The sequence below is a fragment of the Erpetoichthys calabaricus genome, chromosome 12 (assembly GCF_900747795.2).
Source record: "Erpetoichthys calabaricus chromosome 12, fErpCal1.3, whole genome shotgun sequence".
Classification (NCBI taxonomy): domain Eukaryota; kingdom Metazoa; phylum Chordata; class Cladistia; order Polypteriformes; family Polypteridae; genus Erpetoichthys; species Erpetoichthys calabaricus.
Window position 1 is genome coordinate 94,437,695 of NC_041405.2, and position 21,298 is coordinate 94,458,992.

The 21,298-nt window shown below is 35.2% G+C and overlaps 1 protein-coding gene across 2 annotated transcripts in view; it reads right to left on the reverse strand.

Annotated features, from left to right (window-relative positions):
* The window catches only part of glra4a (glycine receptor, alpha 4a), a 241,277-nt gene that overhangs the window by 67,083 nt on the left and 152,896 nt on the right, over window positions 1–21,298 (reverse strand). For both annotated transcript variants that reach the window (XM_051934415.1, XM_051934414.1), the window contains exons 2-5: window positions 20,715–20,830; window positions 18,288–18,355; window positions 1,978–2,201; window positions 1,095–1,177 (exon numbers count right to left, since the gene is read on the reverse strand). In XM_051934415.1, the coding sequence (XP_051790375.1) occupies window positions 1,095–1,177; window positions 1,978–2,201; window positions 18,288–18,355; window positions 20,715–20,830 (491 nt within the window). The remainder of the gene's footprint in view (window positions 1–1,094; window positions 1,178–1,977; window positions 2,202–18,287; window positions 18,356–20,714; window positions 20,831–21,298) is intronic.

Consider the following 21,298-nt stretch of genomic DNA (forward strand, 5'->3'; position numbering starts at 1 on the left):
TCGGAGGCAGAGTCCTCAATGGATCATTTCGTGTTTGGGGAGCCAAGGTCATGCAAATGGGCATTGTTGTCTGGTGGCTCCAAGGGTTAAACCTGTCCATGTTCCTGGAAATAATTATGGAGTTTGCCACAGAAGTAAACCAGTAGTGGGGATAAAAAACTACTCTTGGTAAAGAGTAACTGATTTTAAAGTCAGATGGGTCACTGGTATGGAAAAGAAGGCATAAGAGATATGAGAGAAAGAGTTAGGAGCTGAGATTAAGAATGGAAAGAAACTACAAGAGACAAAGAAATGGAAGGTGAGAGAAAGTACCGTAAGCTGTGGTGATATAAGAAGCTGGTACAGTTTGGCAAAAATAAGCTCTAGGTTGGTTTTTGCTTGTTTTGTGCTGTTTATAATTTGTCTTTGTTTAGTCCTATCTTGAGTCATATATATATATATATATATATATATATATGTATATATATATATTATATATATAAAATGTTTTGGACTGGTTTGCACAGTATTCTAGGTGAGAAAAATTGCTTTGAAGATGTAACATTTAGAGTATTCCCCAAAACTGTAATTTCTAAAGAATGTCATTTAATCCAATGTTAAACACTGTAAATCTTATGTATTTGTAGAGTGTACAGGGTTTTAAAAAATGTTCTGTTACCACGTATGTTTTCCTGAAAATGCAAATTACATTATATGTCATACAAGAATACATCATTATTAATTAAATAAAAAGGCGGGTTGGCATTGGTTTTTGATCAATGATATGAGGCATTTCCTAGTCATTGTTGCTTTCAGCTCTATTTATTATTGCTATTTCTATGTCTACAGCGGCTGTTCATTGGTAACATAAATAATAATATAATAGTACCTTTCTATTTTTGGCCAGTGAAAAGCATTTAGATTTACTATTGTGTGTTGTTTTTAAACTCAGAAAAGTTCCTTTTTCAGAAATTACAATAACAACAAATACATTAACAGACATGCAAGTGTAAACTAGGAGAGTTTACATTTTTGCTAAATGTCTTTAAAAAAGCCATTGACTGACTGGGGAGATGTAGAACATAGAAAAGGAGATCACTAAATCAGAAACTCACAGCTCTCAAGCTGCATGGTGCAGGTCTGAATATCCATGGGGAAATTCTTCAAATCCATAGGACAGGAAAGGATCAGAGTCAGCCTGAGAGGGAGACAAGCGATGGGAGGCACAGAAGGAGAAAATAGAACAGGGGACACATACAGAATGCTTTTTTCAAAGAAGTACAACAGTGATAGATAACAGCTTAGAGAAGCAAACATACTTGGACAGTTGTTAAGTATTTAATAGCAAAGGGATCTAGTGAGTGGTTAGAAAGTCAGTGCATTATGTACTCAAAATTGTTTCATATTCACTTACATTTACTATAAATGTAGAATTAACCAGTAGAAGCAATAATTACAATACAAAATATAAAATGAAGAACAAAGCAATCTTTGAAACAGTTTCAGTATGTATAGTAGCTTCCAATGAAAAATGACAATCCAGTAGGCAATGTATTCAAAGTGGAGGGAAATGAGCTAAAAAAATATTAGCAGAAAAATGCAAGCAGCATGCCTGTACATTCGATGAAAAAGGAAGGAAAGAATATTGAATGTGATAGAGAAAAATGTGAAATAACACCAAGATGGAATGGAATTGTAGAAAAGAGTATGCCTAAGGCAGAGCAACGTCAAGGCAGGCAGATCAAAGATGAAATGATAACTGAACTCAGAAGGCGTGAATTTCCATTAAGAAATGAGTGTCAGAGGATCAGCGATGAATTTCCCTAGTGGGATGTTTCACACTGGGACCCAAGTCACAGCTAAACTAAGAAACACTGTATCATAGATATTTTGTATTTAAATAATTACCCATTCAGAAAGTGTTGTTAAGATGACAGAAGAGAAAATAAACAAAAAAGATGGAGACTAAGAAATATAATTTGGAAACCAAAATCTTACCTGATGCTGTAGAGCACATTCCCATTTTTAAAGATTCTCAGTAGTTTGTTATCTGTTGTCACCTCATGGAAATTGGCACCTTTCTCATTTGCAAAGAAAAGATCAGGTTTCCAAATGGAATCTAACATAGATGGGTCAAGATCAAGAGAGTCATCTGGGTATTCACTGTAGGCCAGCCGAGGATCATTCCACTGCTGTCTTAGGAACACATTTAACCTGTAGTCCTGAGAAGGAATTTGAACATTAAGTGTAGATAGTTCCGCATTTTGTCATTTTCAAGACAGAAAAATGTGAACAAATATTGTGAATTTAGATTTTAGCTTTGGTGTCTAAGATGGAAATCTTTTTTTGAAGCAGAACTTAACTAACTGTATGTGTAACCATTGTCAAGCTTGACAGCAGGGTGAGTCATTACTGTGGACTGATTCAAGGGCACACAAAAGGAAGGAACACAATCTGAATTATGAAAAATGGTACAATTTCTACCTCGCCTCCATTTCTGCCCCTTCTGGACAGGAGGAAAAAAAAAAAAGAATCCCATTGCAGGAGGTGTTTCTCATTTGACCCAACAGGACTTGGGAGGGAACAGATCAATGCTCCTGTGACTATTTTCTTTTGCTACCCTTCATTATTTTTTTTTTCATTCAACTGTTCTTTGTCACCACAGCAATTTAATGGTGTTACCCATATCTTTTATTCATATCTGTTTCATTTACATTGTGTATTCATTCAGCCTCTGCTTTTAATAATTAAACGTGTTTGTTATATGTAACTGCTTGTTTTTAACTTTCAACATTTCCAGCCATTAATAACCTATAGGATTTTTGATTTGCTGAATTTTACAGGAGAAATAGTGTGTACATTTTTTCTGCGTTTAGATTGTGAAAGACATCTTTACAATCAAGCCTGGGTTGAGGATGCTTCCTTGTTAGTCCAACTTTAGTTAGAATGGCATGGGGATATGGAGATAAACAATCATAGCAGAAGACCGTTAAAAACTGACAGTGGGGCTGTAAAGCAGCAAGCAGCATATTTTTCTTACCCCGTGTTTAGAGGGTTTTTTAGTCAGCAAAATTGCCTGCAAGACTCAACTATGTTTATTGAATATAAATGTTTATTTTGAAAATAATTTTGAATAAAGGGTGGCACGATGGCAGAGTGATAGCGCTGCTGCCTCGCAGTAAGGAGATCCAGGTTCGCTTCCTGGGTCCTCCCTGCGTGGAGTTTGCATGTTCTCCCCGTGTCTGTGTGGGTTTCCTCCGGGCGCTCCAGTTTCCTCCCACAGTCCAAAGACATTCAGGTTAGGTGCATTGGTGATCCTAAATTGGCCCTAGTGGGTGCTTGGTGTGTAGGTGTGTTTGTGTGTGTCCTGTGGTGGGCTGGCGCCCTGCCTGGTATTGGTTCCTGCCTTGCACCCTGTGTTGGCTGGGATTGGCTCCAGCATACCCCCGTGACCCTGTGTTCGGATTCAGCGGGTTGGAAAATGGATGGATGGATGCATTTTGAATAAATCTAGTTTTGTCATGGATCATGAAAATAGAACCATCATTATTACAAGGTAATTTTTTATATACCATATTAACATATAGTGAGTAAAAACGAGAAGTGTCAAAAACTTTTTGACAAGACTTTTCAAATATTTAATATTTTTTGTTGTGCTTCTTTTCTGAATGGTATTTGGATAAACCCTCATATATCACTCATCCCATTGAAAATGACTTACTAGTGATAAACCCAAGAATCAGAATTGGAAATCAGTTAGCTCAGCAGCAGAGAAATGAATAGAAAGAGTAAGCAGATTAACAATGTGTGATGTCTTGCTGTGCCATTGCCATATTGATATTTGGGAAGCAGAACTGTTTAAAATGCGCAATCAACTCTAGCAAACATGTATAGTAGACCAGAAAGAGAGTCTCTCCTAAAAGAATACAGTAAAGCACAATGGATTTCTTAAGCATTGTGTTTCATGTTAAAAATGTTTTGAAAAAATGTCCCCAAGTGAGTAAGATTATATTTCAGATATTAGCCTCAATTAATACCAGTGCATGTTGTGACTCACGGGGAAACCAATATGAACCTAAAACAGCTCCAGGTTATTTGTATTTTTATTACACTTCCTCCTATGCCAATGTGGCAATGAAAAGTTTAAGAATATAACAGATTTTGAATTTAAATGTAATTGTTTCTAATATACAGTTATAAGAGCAGCTTAATTAATTAAAGAACACCCATCCATTTGTTTTTTGAACCCACTTTTTAATTACTGTACATGTTTGTATTATGACTGCTTTTCTTGAGATGGGACACTAGTTCATCACCAGGTACACTCACTTTCACATTAAAAGATCTAATTTAGACTTACAAATTAGCTTAGCTTGCATGTTTTGGGTATGTTAAAGGGAAACTGATTACTTAGGGAATCTGGTCCTTTGGTTATTATTTTGGCTCTGAAATACCCAGATAACCTTGGGCTGGCCAGGTGTAGATTTGAGGAAAGTGCTCAAGAGCTTCCAAAGTTTGTTTCTGATACTGGAAGTAGTGGTGAGTTTTGCAACAGAAGTAATTACTGAATGAGGTATGATGTCACCTCAGCTCAAGAGGTCAGGAGATGAACCTCCCTGGGCCTGACAAGATAATGATCCACCAAACCACAGCCCCTGCCGGCCAGCCAAAACTAACCTAAAAAGACACGGAATAAAAGTGCATAATTTAACCAAATTGTGATATTTATTTGCATGTATAGGACATCAAACACAGTGCATGTTAATTTCATTATACCAGATGAGCAGACAGCACATACTACAGAATTTACAAAACAATAATTTGTGCTGGCATTAGCATACTTTACATAAAGAGCTGGCAATTGGGGAAAACACTATAGACTATACAGGCTTTGTATTCAATAACATAACACTAATACAGTAAAACCCCACAAAAACACAAATTGGGATATAATGTGGTTATTCTTTGGCTGTATTCCTTCCTGGCAAGCGATCACAAGAATCATAGTCACTGTTCTGTCAAAGTTAAATGACTGGTGCTGCACTGGATTGTGTTGATGTGCAATATAAAGCCCTGAAGCTCACAAGCTTTGCTCTAAACATCCAGCAGTGAGGTATACCTGAAAGACTCTGTACAGCTTCAAACAATAATGTTATAGCCATTAACAATATCTCTGTTTAATATCCTAACTCAAACAACCAACATAGGGCACCACCTATCACAGGCCTACATACAGTAAAACAAAAGTAGAGAAGAAATATAGAAGAATTATTAATAAATCAGTTGTCCTATTTTATAGAAGTTTCTGTCTTGCTATTATGCTCACAAATTCATTAATAATATCATCAGTCTCGAGTTATTAGTTCAGTTCAGATATTTATTTGGCGTAATTTTCATGAGAAGAACTCCCCCAACCTTTGGGCATCTCGGCTTGGGCCCAAAAGCCAGTTTGGAAATCTATGTTAGAGTTTGCTTGTTTAGAGGAGGAGATCCCAGATCAGAGAGAGAGATTTAATAATTATTTAATAATGAATTAAAAATCAGTCATTCCAAGTACTAATAACCATCAGAAACAATAGTAATACCAAGGCTGTATTTTTAAATCAATTTAATGGTATTTTTATAAAACATATGTATCCATTTCTATTAAAACATAAAACCTTCTGAGGAAATCCAAACGTTTGACATTATGTATGTTGCAACAAAACAGAATTGCTATAGTAGACACAGCATTGAAAATAAGCACTGGAAAAACAAGATTTTAAGTTAATGTGGATTAGTATGGGATGAGTTTCATCTTTTTAATCTGATAATAAACTGGAAGGCCATGTTGAATAATAAAACCCACAAAGAAATGATGAACATTTGCCTTCAAATACAGTCTCTCAAAATGACACTAGCTGCAAACTAGTGAAATGTATGTGTAGACCACAATAGTAGAGAAAGTCACATCATAAAATGTAGACATTAGAGTGGTGTACTGTTAAGAGAAGTGGCAGCCAGGAGGGGCAGTTGTTAGCACTGCTGTCTTCTAACTCAGCAGACAGGTTCAGTTTCCAGCCAAAACACTGTGTGAATTTTGAACCTTCTCTTTAAAGCACAGTTTAGGTTTAATAAATATTATGGTCTCTTCTACATCCTAGAAAATGTAAATTTCTGTTTACTCTTAAAATAATTGAGAGTGGGCATGAATTTAGCAAGTGAGCATCCTTAGGTAGCCTATCAACCCATTCAGGGATGGTTAATAACAAACACAGTACATGTGAATTCAGCTCTCTGTGACTCTCTAATGGTAAAAGCTGGTTCAGAAAATGAATGGATGGATATAGCACCATTAAAGTAAGAATCCTTTCTAAAGCAATGATACTAGACAACATTACATGGTTATTCTAGCATGAGTAAATCTCATGTGGTTTCTAGGAAAATTACATTTGTATGGCTGTATGATCAATACCACACATACCAAAACATTATGCATACTTTGACAGGAAGGTTATCTTCACAGACCAATAACCTAGAAATTAAACACCTCTAAAAGATAATACATCTAAAACTAGATTTAAAAGATGGGCAGCTGCTTTTCAGCATAAAACAGAGAAACAACTACAAATGTCAGTGAGACTTTAGACTTGGAAATGCTTTCGTGTAGCCACCCACAGAGTTATTTTTTTAGAAGAGCCATCTCCTAGACAACTAGAACTAATGAACACCTTGAAACTGCAGAGAAGAGAACCCTGCCGCTTTCCTGTCGTATCTTAAAGGCAAAATTATGATGCAATATTAATATTAAGCAGTGTTGATAAAGAACTTGTAATAAGCTATATAATGAAAAACTACTGCATGCACATTCTATTAGGCTAGTCTTTCAGAAAGAGACTGATTATATAAAGTGGCCTGGACTAAGCTGAGAGTGAGGACAGAAAAAGAGAAGGCAGTAGAAATATTTTTAAGGATCAAGCACAATTTTTAGTTACTTTTAATGCTTTCTTTTTTATCGCTTTGAGATAGAAGACAATAAAAAAATAAACCTGGACCTGTAGTATAGCTTTAATAAATGACAAGATGCTAAAAGCTGGTTTTCCTCAATAATTTTCCTATATGTAGGTTTCTGAAGACTTTTAAATAATGGAGACTCCCATTGATTGGTCGTTATTTGGAAATTTGAGATTTTGTCGTTTAACATGTGATCATAATATTTTGTTGTAGGAAATTTTGGAGCTCAAGAATGTGAGCTGCATGCATATTCCAACCAAAGTGGTTAAGATTTCATAGTATATAAATGGGGTAGGAAATAGGTGCTTTTTAAGCTTTATTTTCTCAGCCTTCATGAATTAATATGAATTAGTTCTCTTGACCAAATGCAACTTTTCCATCATTACTCATGGAAGATGGTTTAACCGTAGGTATTGCTAATTGGTAGAACTGAGATTTAGCAGCCTTTATCTATTCAATAACTGAAGATATGTTTCTGTGTAACACAAAGTGTTTTACTAAAGAACATGGAAGCAGACGATTTGAGGCTGTCAGCACTAGGCCTAAGAGGTTGTCTCCCAGTCTCTTGCTGGATACAATAAGTCATAGTTAGTGAAAAGTGCTAATGTATTCGCTGTTGTTTGGAAGGGCATGTTAAATTTGAACTATTCATGTGGGCTTTCTAGGAATCTTCAAATCAGCAATGAAATAATCTTCCATTGATAAATATATGGGCGGCACGGTGGCTGCCTCACAGTTAGGAGACCCGGGTTCGCTTCCTGGGTCCTCCCTGCATGGAGTTTGCATGTTCTCCTCGTGTCTGCGTGGGTTTCCTCAGGGCGCTCCGGTTTCCTCCCACAGTCCAAAGACATGCAGGTTAGGTGGATTGGCGATTCTAAATTGGCCCTAATGTGTGCTTGGTGTGTGTTTGTGTTTGTGTGTGTCCTGCGGTGGGTTGGCACCCTGCTCGGGATTGGTTCCTGCCTTGTGCCCCGTGTTGGCTGGCATTGGCTCCAGCAGACCCCCGTGACCCTGTGTTTGGATTCAGCGGGTTGGAAAATGGATGGATGGATGATAAATATATTTTATCTGTCTATCAAAAATATTTTGAATGGTAGACCTTAGTAAGTCTTTTGATTCTGTTCATTACTGTAACTGCATTAAAACATTAAAACTGCATTTTATATCTCAGCATACTAGCCTGCCCTCCATATATCTATATATCCATACATCTCTGCATACTAATCTTCCCTCGTGTGTCTATTTGCAATGTCCCAGCCATGTAAGAAATTTTATAAAATATTTTTACAATCTAAAATAGAAAAAAAAACTAATAACATAATTGAAATCGGGAGAAAACTTTTGCTGTGATTTTTTAAAAAATCATTTAGGGGTTATCAGCCCAGATGACAAGTAATCTCTTAAAATATTTTATACAATAAATGCCTACCACTATCTAGCAATATGCTAGGATCAGAATTGTTTTAAAACATAAATTTCTCCTTCCTAAGTTGCATATTGTCTATTAATTGAAGGATAGAAACCAGATATTAGGAACTGTTTGCCTCTGATCTCAATTAAAAACACTAAATGCATTGTAAATAGACTCAAAAATATTTGGTATGTGAATATTTTCTACTCTATCTCCTAATAAGCTATCTACCAAGTAAAAAATAATAATTCATAATAGCAATAAAGGATTCAGCTTGAACTTGAACTTAATTTCCAGGCAACATAGTTGCAAGGAATTTGTCTTGGTGTTATGTTCATACATTAACAAGATATCAATAAACACAAATCACAGTAAGGATGTAAGAATACAGACCCCTATAATACTCTTGATAATTTATTTAATTAATCCTGAAATCAAATAATGAATTGCCACTTTTCCAGGATATATAATAGCCTGTAACAGACCTTTTATTATTTGAAAGCTGCCTGCTATTATCAAATGGTACAAAAGCAGGAGATTGGATTGAAGTTATACAGGTTGTCTTGCTTTTCATTTAATAACAATGCAGTCAGGTTTGAGGACATACATCCTTGTGACAAACATACCTATTCAAAGGCAAAATTCACTTATTAATTGTATAGGTACCACAGGCATACAGACAGTTTTGGGTGAATTTTTGTTAAGCTTAACATATTATATTCTTATTAAATGAAATTCCTTCTTTATAAAAACCAAAGCAGGTAGCTTGAAGGGCCTAGGTGTACATAAAAATCAGAAGCTGTCTCTAGTGACCTTCAGTAGAGCTTCCACAGACTGCTACAGAAATGACTTTTAACATGGGGACACATTGCTGTTTCTAATTGAGTTATATATTGTACATTTATAGTTGTCTTACTGTTATACATGTTGCAGTGTTATGGATTAAACATTCATATGGGACCCACCCAAAAGAAAGTTATCAACTAATAATGAGGGAAATGATTTGTGCAAAATTGAATTAGCAGAAAAACACAGTAGTCTGCTTTGCAAAAAAAATAAAAAATGGTGTTTTACTTCCTGACAAATCCATGCCACTGACACAAAAAGCAATGTGTTTATTTTCTGTCTGGAAGCATTTTCATTCATTAATTCTACATGTGTCTGACACTTTGTATTTAGGTAAAGATCAATAGTGAAAAAAATCATCACATTCATTTTGTGTCATGTGTGGTGCTTTTCTTGAGCATTCAAACATGTGGTATGTTTTGTACAAGTAAGAGGATGCCCATTTTACCAATTACGATGAGAATCTTGGCGATGGCAATCCTAAAGATGCATCACAGACTGAAATGAAACTCTCATGCAAACTCTCACCTGCAGGAATCAAGAAATAGGAAAAAGTTGTTTGCTTGGTAACAGCAGAAGCAGCAGCAAGCAGCATTCCATAAAGTGAGTTTTCCTTTGGAGAAATCACAGAAATGTACATAACGGTATGTTTAGGCGTGTTTTTGTGTGGAAAATATGCAACATGACATATTTTTACAAAATACATTCTACTTCCATTGCGAATGAGAGGCAGAAATAGAATTGATTGTGCTGGTGTGTAGATGATTTACTTGCATTACAAAACTGTGAGAAAAACGCATAAGTGTGAATGAGTCATTAGGAAGCAACATTCCTTGTTTTCTATCCCAGAAAACCTTTAAAAAAAACTCTTTTAACTGAGTTTTACATTCTGCAATTGTGGAATCGCCAGCAAAATTAATTTTAGTGTTTTGTAACTGTTTAAACTGTTTAAATCAAAACTTGGCTGTTTCACTATCCAAGACATCCAGCAAATGTGCTAACTGAAAGATAAATAAAAGTAAGTCTCCAAGAACTCTATTTTAAGGTTGAATGATCAAATGGCAGTAATTGAGAAGACTGAATTTAAACTATAATTTTATACGTTTGTGTATTGCGACATCCTAAATTTAAAGACTCCATTCCAACGTAGGACCTTGCTGTATGAAGTAAAAAAAAAAAATTCTCTTTCTTTCTGTGGTTTCCCATAGTATATCGCAAAGAGGTGCATGGTAGTTTGATTGAGATTTGTAAACTGGCACTATCTGAATGTGTATGTGCATGTGTGTGTGCGTGCGTGTGTGTGTGTGTATGAGTATGCCTGAAAACAATCTAATATCCTTTCCAACACTTCTTGACAGTGTAGTTCAAAGACGCAGAAGTAGGAGATGGATTGATGGATGGATAATTTGTTACATTACTGTCAATTAGTAACAGGTACAGTTGAAACGTTGAATTCAACAACTGAAAGTGACATGCCACTCTGCACGTAACAAAAGCAGCAAAGCATAGCAGATTAAAATTTATTGGAAAAGCATAGTGAATGTAAATGCAAAGTACTTCTTGTTCATTTAAATTATTTATCATTATATCCATAACTGAGAGAATTGCGAGTACCATAAATTCTACATCTAGACTAATTTTGCTTTTACTTAAATGTAGAAAGTGCAATTGCAAATTTTTTTTAATTTGATATACTTTATGTGGTGCTTGCCATGAAACATTTTTATTTTGCGACATAAATAGTATAACTGAATGATCTTAAACAGGTTAATGTTTGCCAATGACCATATTCTCATAAATGCAGACTATTCAAAAACAAGTGCCAACTGCCTTAGAAGTTGCAGTGCAAAAGTGGATCATTGGCTGTTGCAGTACAATAAACATAAAACATGTGACTTCTTTAGAAATGTTTGTTGACACATCTGTTAAATGCCTTTAGTTATTCTGGACGTACATTACTGTATTTCTAAGAAGTGGTTTTATAAATGCTCTTTGCAACATTTGTAAAGACTACAATTTTTATTCTGCAGAGAAGAGATAAATACTTGAAGTGATTTCAGCAACTGACACTGTTTTAAACTCAGTGTTCTTATAAAAGGTTTTAAATAAATGAAATATTGTCTCACAAAGTTTATTCCTTTTTTAAATGTAGTGGCTTAACTTTTGACATTCTGAAAACAGTAAAAGATGTTTACACTTTTTATCTCACTGGACAGATTTTTTGTTTAATCCTCCTGCTGGTATTTTGCTTTCTTAATCTTAAATCTTATTTTCATTGATTTTTCTGTCTTCCATGTCAAATTATTTACTGTCATCTTTCTGACACAGAAAACAAATAGCATTCCCATTTCTATAAGCAGTGTTGTTCACCTGTCACCATTTTATTTGTTACTCTTTTCATAGTAATGCACATTTGTGGCTTTACTTTTAGTACAATGGATTATTTTCTAATTAAAATAACTAGACCAATCACAAAGACTGCAAAAATCAAAAATGTCTAAAATGTAAACGTGATAAGTGACCACTTACCTACCACCAGAAAAACTTGCATTGCAATCCATAAAGCCAGAACTATAAGACCTCAAAAGATAATTAGGAAATTAAATTTACATTTTTATGGTTGCCATTGTAACCATAAATCCAAATTTTTATACAATATGTTGAAAGATTTGTGAGATCTCTCATTCCTGTTGTTGTGAACTACTGGAACAAATGTATTGATCTAACAGTAAAGCCAGTAAGAACAGCTTTCAGTTGAAAAGAAGGAAAGGAAAAATGATTGGCATAACTGGTATTGAATCAGTTTGCCTCTTTTCATCTAAAGGTCAAAATGGATTTTAAGTACACTCATAATTCCTCCTGATTACCATCATAATAACTGTGATTACATATGGCAAGGGCACAATACATTCTTTAATGTAGAAAGATTAAAAGTTAAACTGAAAATTTCATATTTTTGTGTAAGGATGGGTACTGGCCCTTATGACAATGAACTGGATTAAACAGGCTCGTAACAGGCAAAAGGGTAGATTTCTTTAGTCATTTTAAGGTCAAAGAATATAGAAATGTACAAAAAGGGTAAAGGCAATATGAATTATGAAAGTATTAAAAACCAAGTAAATGCTACCTTTTGTAAGTCATGTACCGTACGCAGTGTCATCACTTCCCTCACTTCACGAGCAGGTCACTTAACCTGCCAGAGTGCAAGTTATATGGTAAATAAAAAAATATATTAAAGCTTTCTACTTGTAAAGCTTCTTGATATGATGGTCACTACAGATATGAAAGTTATTTTTTTGTCTACAAGTGCATAATTCTGCACCTACTCAATAGGTACTTGTTTCTTACATCTCATCTCTCAAGAATTACTGGAACAGCAAATGATATCATCTGCTATCGTCAGTTCAGTTCAATGAGAAACAACTCTGTAAAGATTATAAAGAAGCATATTATCTGTAGGTCTTTCTGTCGATCACACAATTACTTGCAAACTATTGAAGCTAGGTCCTTTATCTTGGTCTTGATTAAAACTTTATCACCCGATGCGTATTGCAGAAAAAAGTGAGGCCGCGGCAGTCTCGCTAAACTGACCTGCACTTGTGGGTTACTTATAGCAAAGTCATTGCATTGGCTGATGATGTGGCAGGATAAAGAATGCAACAAATAGAAGAAAAGAGATAAAAGATGAGCACTACTTTTTAAGTTACATCACCAATGTGATCAATGTGATGCTGTGTTTTTTCATGGTGAAAGTAAAGGAATGTATAGCCAAAATAGAAAAGTTCAGCATGCTGTATATGAATCACTTTTAAGAAGAACAGCAACATCTGCTGACTGTGAAGCAAACAACAAAAGCCAGTTTATGTGATAGGAAGAAAAAGAAGAATGACGGCTATGACACCTGCTGAACCTCAAACAAATATGGCGCAGCAAGCTGTTAGTATTCACAATCTACTGGTGTGAAAACCTTGATATTCATTTATCGAAACATTGTGACCTAATATGTACTGGAAAGTCAAAAAAAATTGAGGTTCAGAAAAGTAATCGACAAAGTGACATGACTGTAAGAAAAGTGGATCCATCTACTGAGCGCCTTACTGGTGGGCAGAAAAGTTATTGTAATAAAAGTTAGATCCTCGAAAGTCCATCTGTTGATGTTTATTGTTCATCGACCAGGACAAAGAACTCCGTCAGACTCACCACAGAAGGTGCTCAATACAGTATACAGAATGCAAGAATGTGAGCAAGAGTGGAATACATGCAAACTTACATCATTAATGTGATCATTGTGAAGCTGTATTTTTCAAGGTGAAAACAGCACTATCTTGCCACAATGGAAAGCTCTTTATGTAAGGACCATGGGTCTGCATGCTTCCTAGTAACATATAAATATATGTGTTAAATTAAAGATTATATTTTCATTAAATATTCATTTAATTCAATCATCATGGAACAATTCAATCTACATCTTAGGATGCTAATTAAGTACATCAGCACCCTAAAGATTTTTCTGATGGTCAGTGCATAAATATAATTAAATATTCTTGGCTCCATCCTGAGTTAGTCTGAACACTGCTGAAGCAGGCTCCCTGTTTTCCATATTCTTGAAACTTGAATAAGCACATTTATTAAATAAAAGAATGGGTAAGCATACGGTATATTGCATCAATTTTTAAATATCCGTTTTTGTTGGTGGTATTATGATTGTCTTTGTCCATTCTATTGCTAAATAAACCACGTTGTTTCTAGTTTTTTTAAACTTGAGAAATAACATGTTGTACTGGTATATGTTTGCTGAGCTCTGCTGGAATGTTATCGCTTCTAGTAATCTAATTGGTTTTTTTTTTGTGTGTTATTAAATGCTATACCTCATCGATTCTATCTTAATTATTTTTAGCTGTACAATTTTCATCAAAGTGTGAACTTTTTACAGAACATTTGTCTCAATGTTCTTGCAATTTATTTTTTATTTCATTTCATTTGTTCACAATATTACTCTGGCTTCATGTTTAATTATATCTGGTCATATTGATTTTTTTGTGTATTAGCTGGCATTTAGATATGAATTAAATCTTGTACATTTCACCGTATCCTTAATCGTATCCTGTTAATTTTTTAGAACTTTTTAGAGGAACTGTTTTATTTCTGTTTTTCTTCTCTTTTCATCGTTATTTATTCTGAGGCCCTTTTCTATCCAGATTCAATATTGTTTTCACTTGATACATTTTATTGTTTTCAATCTTCAATTAAAACTTCAATGTCAAATTAATTGATGTATTTTATTTAACATAATCTGATGAAAATAAATATATTAATCTCATAATATGCCATTCTAATATTTTGTACATTTTTTTCTTGAAAATATAATTAGTAATCAACCAGTACATCCAAATGAAACGCTAGAGAAATCTCTGAAATGGAAGAAAAACACATTTAGGGTGAAAATAGCAAGTATAGTACATGGCTGAGAGTGGGGCAGAGAATGAAAAAGGTATAAAAACTAAAGATATAAGTAATGTTTAGCTTACTTTTTGTAATAATCATATATATATATATATATATATATATATATATATATATATATATATATTGTGGAAAGACCAGCCCTGGCACAGACAGGCAGACACCAATGTTCAAACCCACTACATGTTTATTTACAATTATTATTTACAAAAGTCCCACACACAATCCAGTGCCCCTGCACCACACACCCTCAAGTCCAGGCTTCTCTTAAGTCCTCTCTTCGCCGCCTCCACTCCACTCCACTCCTCTCCTCTCCTCTCCTCTGAGCTTCGTCCTCTTCCACCCAACTCTAGCTGATGACTGGAGGGAGGTGGCCCCTTTTAAGTCCACCCGGACGTCCTCCTGGTGCCTCCTGATGAGCTTCCTGCAGCACTTCCTGGTGTGGGCGGAAGTACTGCATGAGCCCCCAGAAGCACTCCGGATATCCCTGGTAATACTTCCGCCAGCACCTCTGGGTGTGGTGGAAGTGCTGATGTCCAGGGCTTCACAGTCTTAAGGGCGCCCCCTGGCAGTGACCACGGGCCTATATGATTGAGGTTCCATGCTCAGTTTCCGTGGCTCCCACACAAACTAGGGCGGCTGCCCTCTCGTGGTCTGGGGGAGTCTTAGTCCCTCTCCCGGTCCTTCTCGGCATCCTATCTGGGCACAGCCCCCAGCCGCCCACCACAATATATATATATATATATATATATATATATATATGAATTCTTTCTCACTTCTACCCTTTGTTAAAAATGGCAGAAGCAGTACATAAGATAATTTGTATACAGTATTTGTCAATAGTAAATGGGCAGATTGAACTCGGAGCCATAATGTTTGCAGTATAGCGCAAAGATACAAAATAACTATTCAAAATGTAATGAACTATATGTGATAACGATAAAAGGTGCTTCATTTTATTGCATCTGAGGTGAAGGTGATCTCAAGAGGTCAATCAGGTTTATGGATATATGTTATCCAAGCTAGCAACACATGAACTGCATTCCAGGAAATCTGTGTAAAATGAAAAGGGTCAAGTAAATGTTTGCTGAACATGGGGCCTATAATAGCAAACACCAGGCCATAATGTTTTTCTGTATTAGTCAAATTTTAAGTACATATGTATAAAAATAGACCTCAAGCTGGCAACATGTTTTCTTAAATCAGGGACCTACCAAGCCAAACATATGTAACCAGAAATTCTTGAAATTTTATTCATTTTTGCTGGCAATATTTACCAGATTTAATGTTCATATTTGTCTCATTTGGCTTTCAGACCTTTAGCCTCAACTATTCTTCTTTCTTCCTCTTCTCCACATACCTCTGACAAAAATATTCTTTTTCCATGCTGTAATATACATAACTAGCAATACTTGGACATGCCAAGAGTGCTGCAGTGTCCTTCACTGCCATCAAGTTATGTCAGAGTTGTTTTCCTGATGAACATGCTGAGTGCTTGATAGACCAAAAGCCTGATAATATGGCTAAGGAAGCCTGCACTTCTAACTCTTTGGTCATATCTGCCTTTCAGTTGGCCTGTGCAATGTGCCTCACTGTTACAGCGGCATGCACTGGTAACCTTTTTTTTCATTGGCTTGCACTGCTGTGCTTCTCCTGTCAGCAGCAAGCACCACTGTTGTGCTTGTCCTGTTAGCCACTGTGAGTGTCTGCATTGCTGCTTGCTGTGAAGCATGTGGATGTGTGTCTGCCTGCCATGAGAAGGACCTGAAACCCAGTTTTGCTGCTGAAGTGGTCCAAACATCCAATTCATGGGTCTTAATATGGCATAAGCTGCCATCTGACACACAAGCAAGGCTGAAAGCCCAGGAGTGCAGAAGTTCTTGCGTGACAGACAAACAACCCGTAGGATTTTATATATACATATTGTCTAGAAATCGTCTTTCCAGCATTTTTTAGTCCTTTTGTCACAAATAATTACTCGGTTGGATTTAAATGTAAAGTAGTGTGTGGTAGTGATTTTCAAGGCCTACTTTTATCTGACATTTTGTAACTTTTATTTAAATTGTTATTGTTGCTTGTTTAGACAATAGTAAATAAAAGAAAAATAAATCCAACCATTTTTTAAAATGCCTCTTCCATGACAGACAGAAAGCAAAGCTGAAGAATGCGGAATTGTAATACTTAACAGACACATACTGTCACTCACTTAAAGAGTGTCAGTAGCCTAGCACTGTACCTGCTGAAAAACACATGGCTGAAGGGTCTGCAGTTTCAGGGCACACACTTGCATTTTTGAAACCTAAATGTCTTTCTTAACAAAAAGTTGGAAAGGCTATATTTATTTTCTCTGCACAATCATATTTAGTTTTTTTTAATATAATACTGCAACAGTTATGCTGTTGTGATAAATATTGGGATATTGTTTTTTTGTTAATATCAGTATGAACACCACCTAGTTCTTTCTATTTATAAACATGTTTGCACTCAATAGTATTTGTGCCCAATGCTGCTACGATATGCTCCCTCTCCTGCCAACCTTGTCATTGCAAATGATGGGCAAAAAACAGTGTTATGAATTCATTCCTTTATAAAAGTGGAGCAGTTGTAGTTGCTGTGGATGAAGTACCCTACGTACATACATGCATACATCCAAACTTGCTAAATTCACTTTATAGTGTGGGGAACCATAGCCTATGTTAGCAGCACTGGACTCAAGGAGGGTAACAAGTTTTTGCAGGGCATGAAAAAATATACAATGAATAAACAAAGAATGACCAGTTAAAAAATAAAGCTGTGTTGATGTGACCATTTGACATTTGTGAATGAACTGAGAAATGCCTTACATTACATAGATACTGTAGATAGATAGATAGATAGATGTACAAAATTAATAGCTTATGCAAATAGCAATAACTGGAAGGCAGGCTAACAAGTGACGTTGGACGTTAGGTCTTTGTACGACTGCAGTAATGCCATCCATTCCACAGTATCAGCTCATTTGACTTCAGTGGAGCAATGGAGAAAAACCAAAGAAAAAATAAAGAGAACTAAATCAAGGAAAACTTAGTAAACTATGCAAGCTCCATACAGAAAGCATCTTATATTTAACCCCAGAAGCTGCAAAAATGTAGGTCTGTTTACAACAAGATTATTGTGTGAACTCTACTTGAACCTTGGGAAATAATATTTAAAAATAAAATATCCATCTAAAAATATATATATAATTAAAGTAATATTTACAGTAACAAATGCTTTCTAATCTACTTGCCCTATACATTTTTACCTTTTAACGTGCACAGTATATTCACCAATTATTCAAATATGTTAATTGCAGTCAATATTGCTTTCAATGTCATATTCAGCACAAAATGCAAAATAGCAATAAATAAAAACAAAAACATAAGAGAACCAAAAGATATTTGCTGTATATTGTAAACTGTGCCTTGATGCTTCAGCCAAAAGCATGGAGTAAAAGTAAAACACAACTGCAGTATTTTTTGCTAAAAATGAGTGTTGTACTGCACACCTCATTGTTTATTTACAATAAACAGCAAACAACATTTCAGTACATTTTGTTTAAAAATCAAATACCTACCATTGTTGTTTCTGTAACAGACCCAAAGCTGTTGATGAAAATATTGCATGTAACATTAACAGGTGGTCCTGAAATAACAACAAAACAAAGACAAAAGAGAATTAATTATCTGCAATACAATGTTTCTTTTACCAATTAAATGCTTGGCATCTGCATTTTGACAGCTCCTTGTCATGAATTAGAAGGGCTTTATTATATTGAAACAGGCATCACAGGTAAGGGTGGTGACAGTCTGGGAGCCGTCTGCTGAGCATTTGGTAACAAGCTTAGCCCTTCATTACAGCTGTTCTGTCAGAATTCTTTTACCCTATTTTTGTTTTTTTAGCTTTAAAGTCAGCTACAGATTTGTGTTTTGGTTGACAGGTTCAGAAACTTGTTGTCATAGCTATACAAAAAATCAAGAACGTTTTCCTGCACAAAGAATGTTGCCATTTTTTCTTCATCACCATACAATAACAATGTGCTTAAGCTCAGCTGCACCATCTGTGTATTACTGTTTCTTAATGAACATGACATTTCTTTCCCAAAAAGAAGAAACTGCATTTATTTAGCTATGTGGCAGCATGATAGCTGGCTCTGCAGTTTCACAGCTTCTCAAACCTTGGGGTTAGCAGTGGTCTAAGCTTCATTGTAGATAAAATGTGTTGTTTTACGTAGTAAAAATAGAGGTTATTACAGAGGTTGAGATTACCTGCTGTGCAGACTGAAGGACTCCATGGTAGGGAGAACACACTTCAGCTTGGAAACTTGCATGCTTCTTTGCTTTTTGTTACCCTATTAAACACAGTCACCCACTGTACCCACATTAGGTTGTGTCTGATTAATGGAAAATATGCATGCTCTCGAACTCAGTCCATTATGAAGCTTTACTTTATATGATGCATTTCATATAAAATACAAGCTAACAATTTGAACTTTATCTAAACCTCCATTCATTTGTTAAACTCATTTAATCAAAATACAGTTCTAAGGAGAATTGAAGCCTATCTTATGAGCATCAGGTGAAAGTCTGGAACCAACTCTGTGTAACATAATATTCTCACATTCACTTAATCCAGTTGAGGTTTTAGGTGAAGGGTAGTAAGCAGCCCTGGATGACGTGCACATTACGGTAACACTGTAGTTTAGGTATTGCCGATACATCTTTTAGTAGCTTACCGTCATGTACTGTAGCAGGATGTTAAAAAAAGCTTCTTCTAGTTTTAATAACACTAACAAAGCAACAGCAAAGTGGTTATTTATCTCTCTACCATGTGGCATACTAAAATAACTTCACTTTGGAATTGTCTGAGGTGGCTTAAGCAAGATATAATAGATCTCTCAACATTGCATACTTCTGTATAATGCTTGTGAATAATTAATTAATGCTTAATAAGCCCAAATGAAGCTCTCATATTAACAAGTAATTTTAGCAGTATAGTCACAAGCATAGCATATAGCACAGAGACAAATAATCATTTTACTGATGCATTGTAAGTGTTATTAAGAGCAAAAGATGCCTTTTTTAAGAGCTTATTATATAACATTATGTGACTAATAGATGCAGTACTTAAAATATAATATGACCCACAAAAATATAATTAATCACAGGGAAATAAACACTAGGAGCTGCTGGCAAATGTAAAGAACTGATGGTACAAGGCTGAAGATTTAACAGGTTTTTCAGTGCATGCATAAAAGTTTTATTCCTCACACTACACATACTACTTCCAAAGTATTCTAGGTATCTCTGTCTTTCTGTAAAAGCTTTAGCGGTAGGTCAGTGTTATTGGCTCTGTGACAGAGATAGTAATTTGCTCAGGTTAATCATTTTAACAAACACCTTCTAGTAAAAATCAATTAGCTATCGAAGGAGACTGTACATAAGAAGATATAAGGCGGAAAGAGCAGGATGTCATTTTATCCTGTGGTAGGTATTAACAAAACCAGAACACTCACCCACATACTCACTATTCTCTCTTAAATATATTATAAATAGTAACTTAATAAAGCAGGGAGCATTTTAGTATTTCAAGCAAACCTTACTGCACAATTTAGGGTTTTGATGTCAGGTATAATGTATATCTATAATGCAGATGATAAGGTACAGAGAATTTGATTATCTTTAAAAGTCTAGCTAAAGTTTTGCTTTAGTTAGATAGATAGATAGATAGATAGATAGATAGATAGATAGATAGATAGATAGATAGATAGATAGATAGATAGATACTTTATTAATCCTAAGGGGAAATTCACATACTCCAGAGGACTCCTTGAGTGCTGAAATGTGATGTGTGTTAAGAATGCACAGTTCATTAGCAAGCTGCAATACATTTGTTAAAAATTTTACAAATGTCCTAAAGGGGGGAAACTGGTATTTTGACAAGAAAAATACAAAGTAATATCTAATGTGTTTAAACACACCTTATATAGAGCAAAGATAAATACCTTTAAAATTAGGTCTAATGCGGGCATCATAACCTGAAGTTCTTCCCATTAGCTTGTCCAGAAAGTCAGATGGGGACATAGGCTGAGACTTGATTTCTTCCTTGCACAGTCCTTGCCTGGAAAAAATGGTAAAGAATGACAACATTATTTACAGAAATAATCTTGTATGCCTGCAATTGAACATCAGTATGATAACTTTGGGTTTTACTTGACATCTTATTTTACAGAATAATATGAACATAGAGTGATTGAGCATCAGGACACATACATATTACACTGGGTGTATAAATCTTAACAGTAATGCTGAGAATAATTCTGTGCATCCCAGTCTTTTATGTCAGCCCCTGTAAGTAAACAAAATGCTGACAGGAAAAACAAATTCATTTAAACATAGGGCTATGTCCAAAGAACTACCATTGATGTGTAGTAACTGTGGTATTTTGCAATTTGAATAATAACCCTAAGAAAAGCCCTTAGATATCCTAAGAGGAAATAAAAAAAGTACAGGCAAAGCAAAATGAGTTTCCTGCTGTTTGATAACATAGGAGACTAGAAAGTTTAAAAGTACTTAAGTTGCTGGTAAT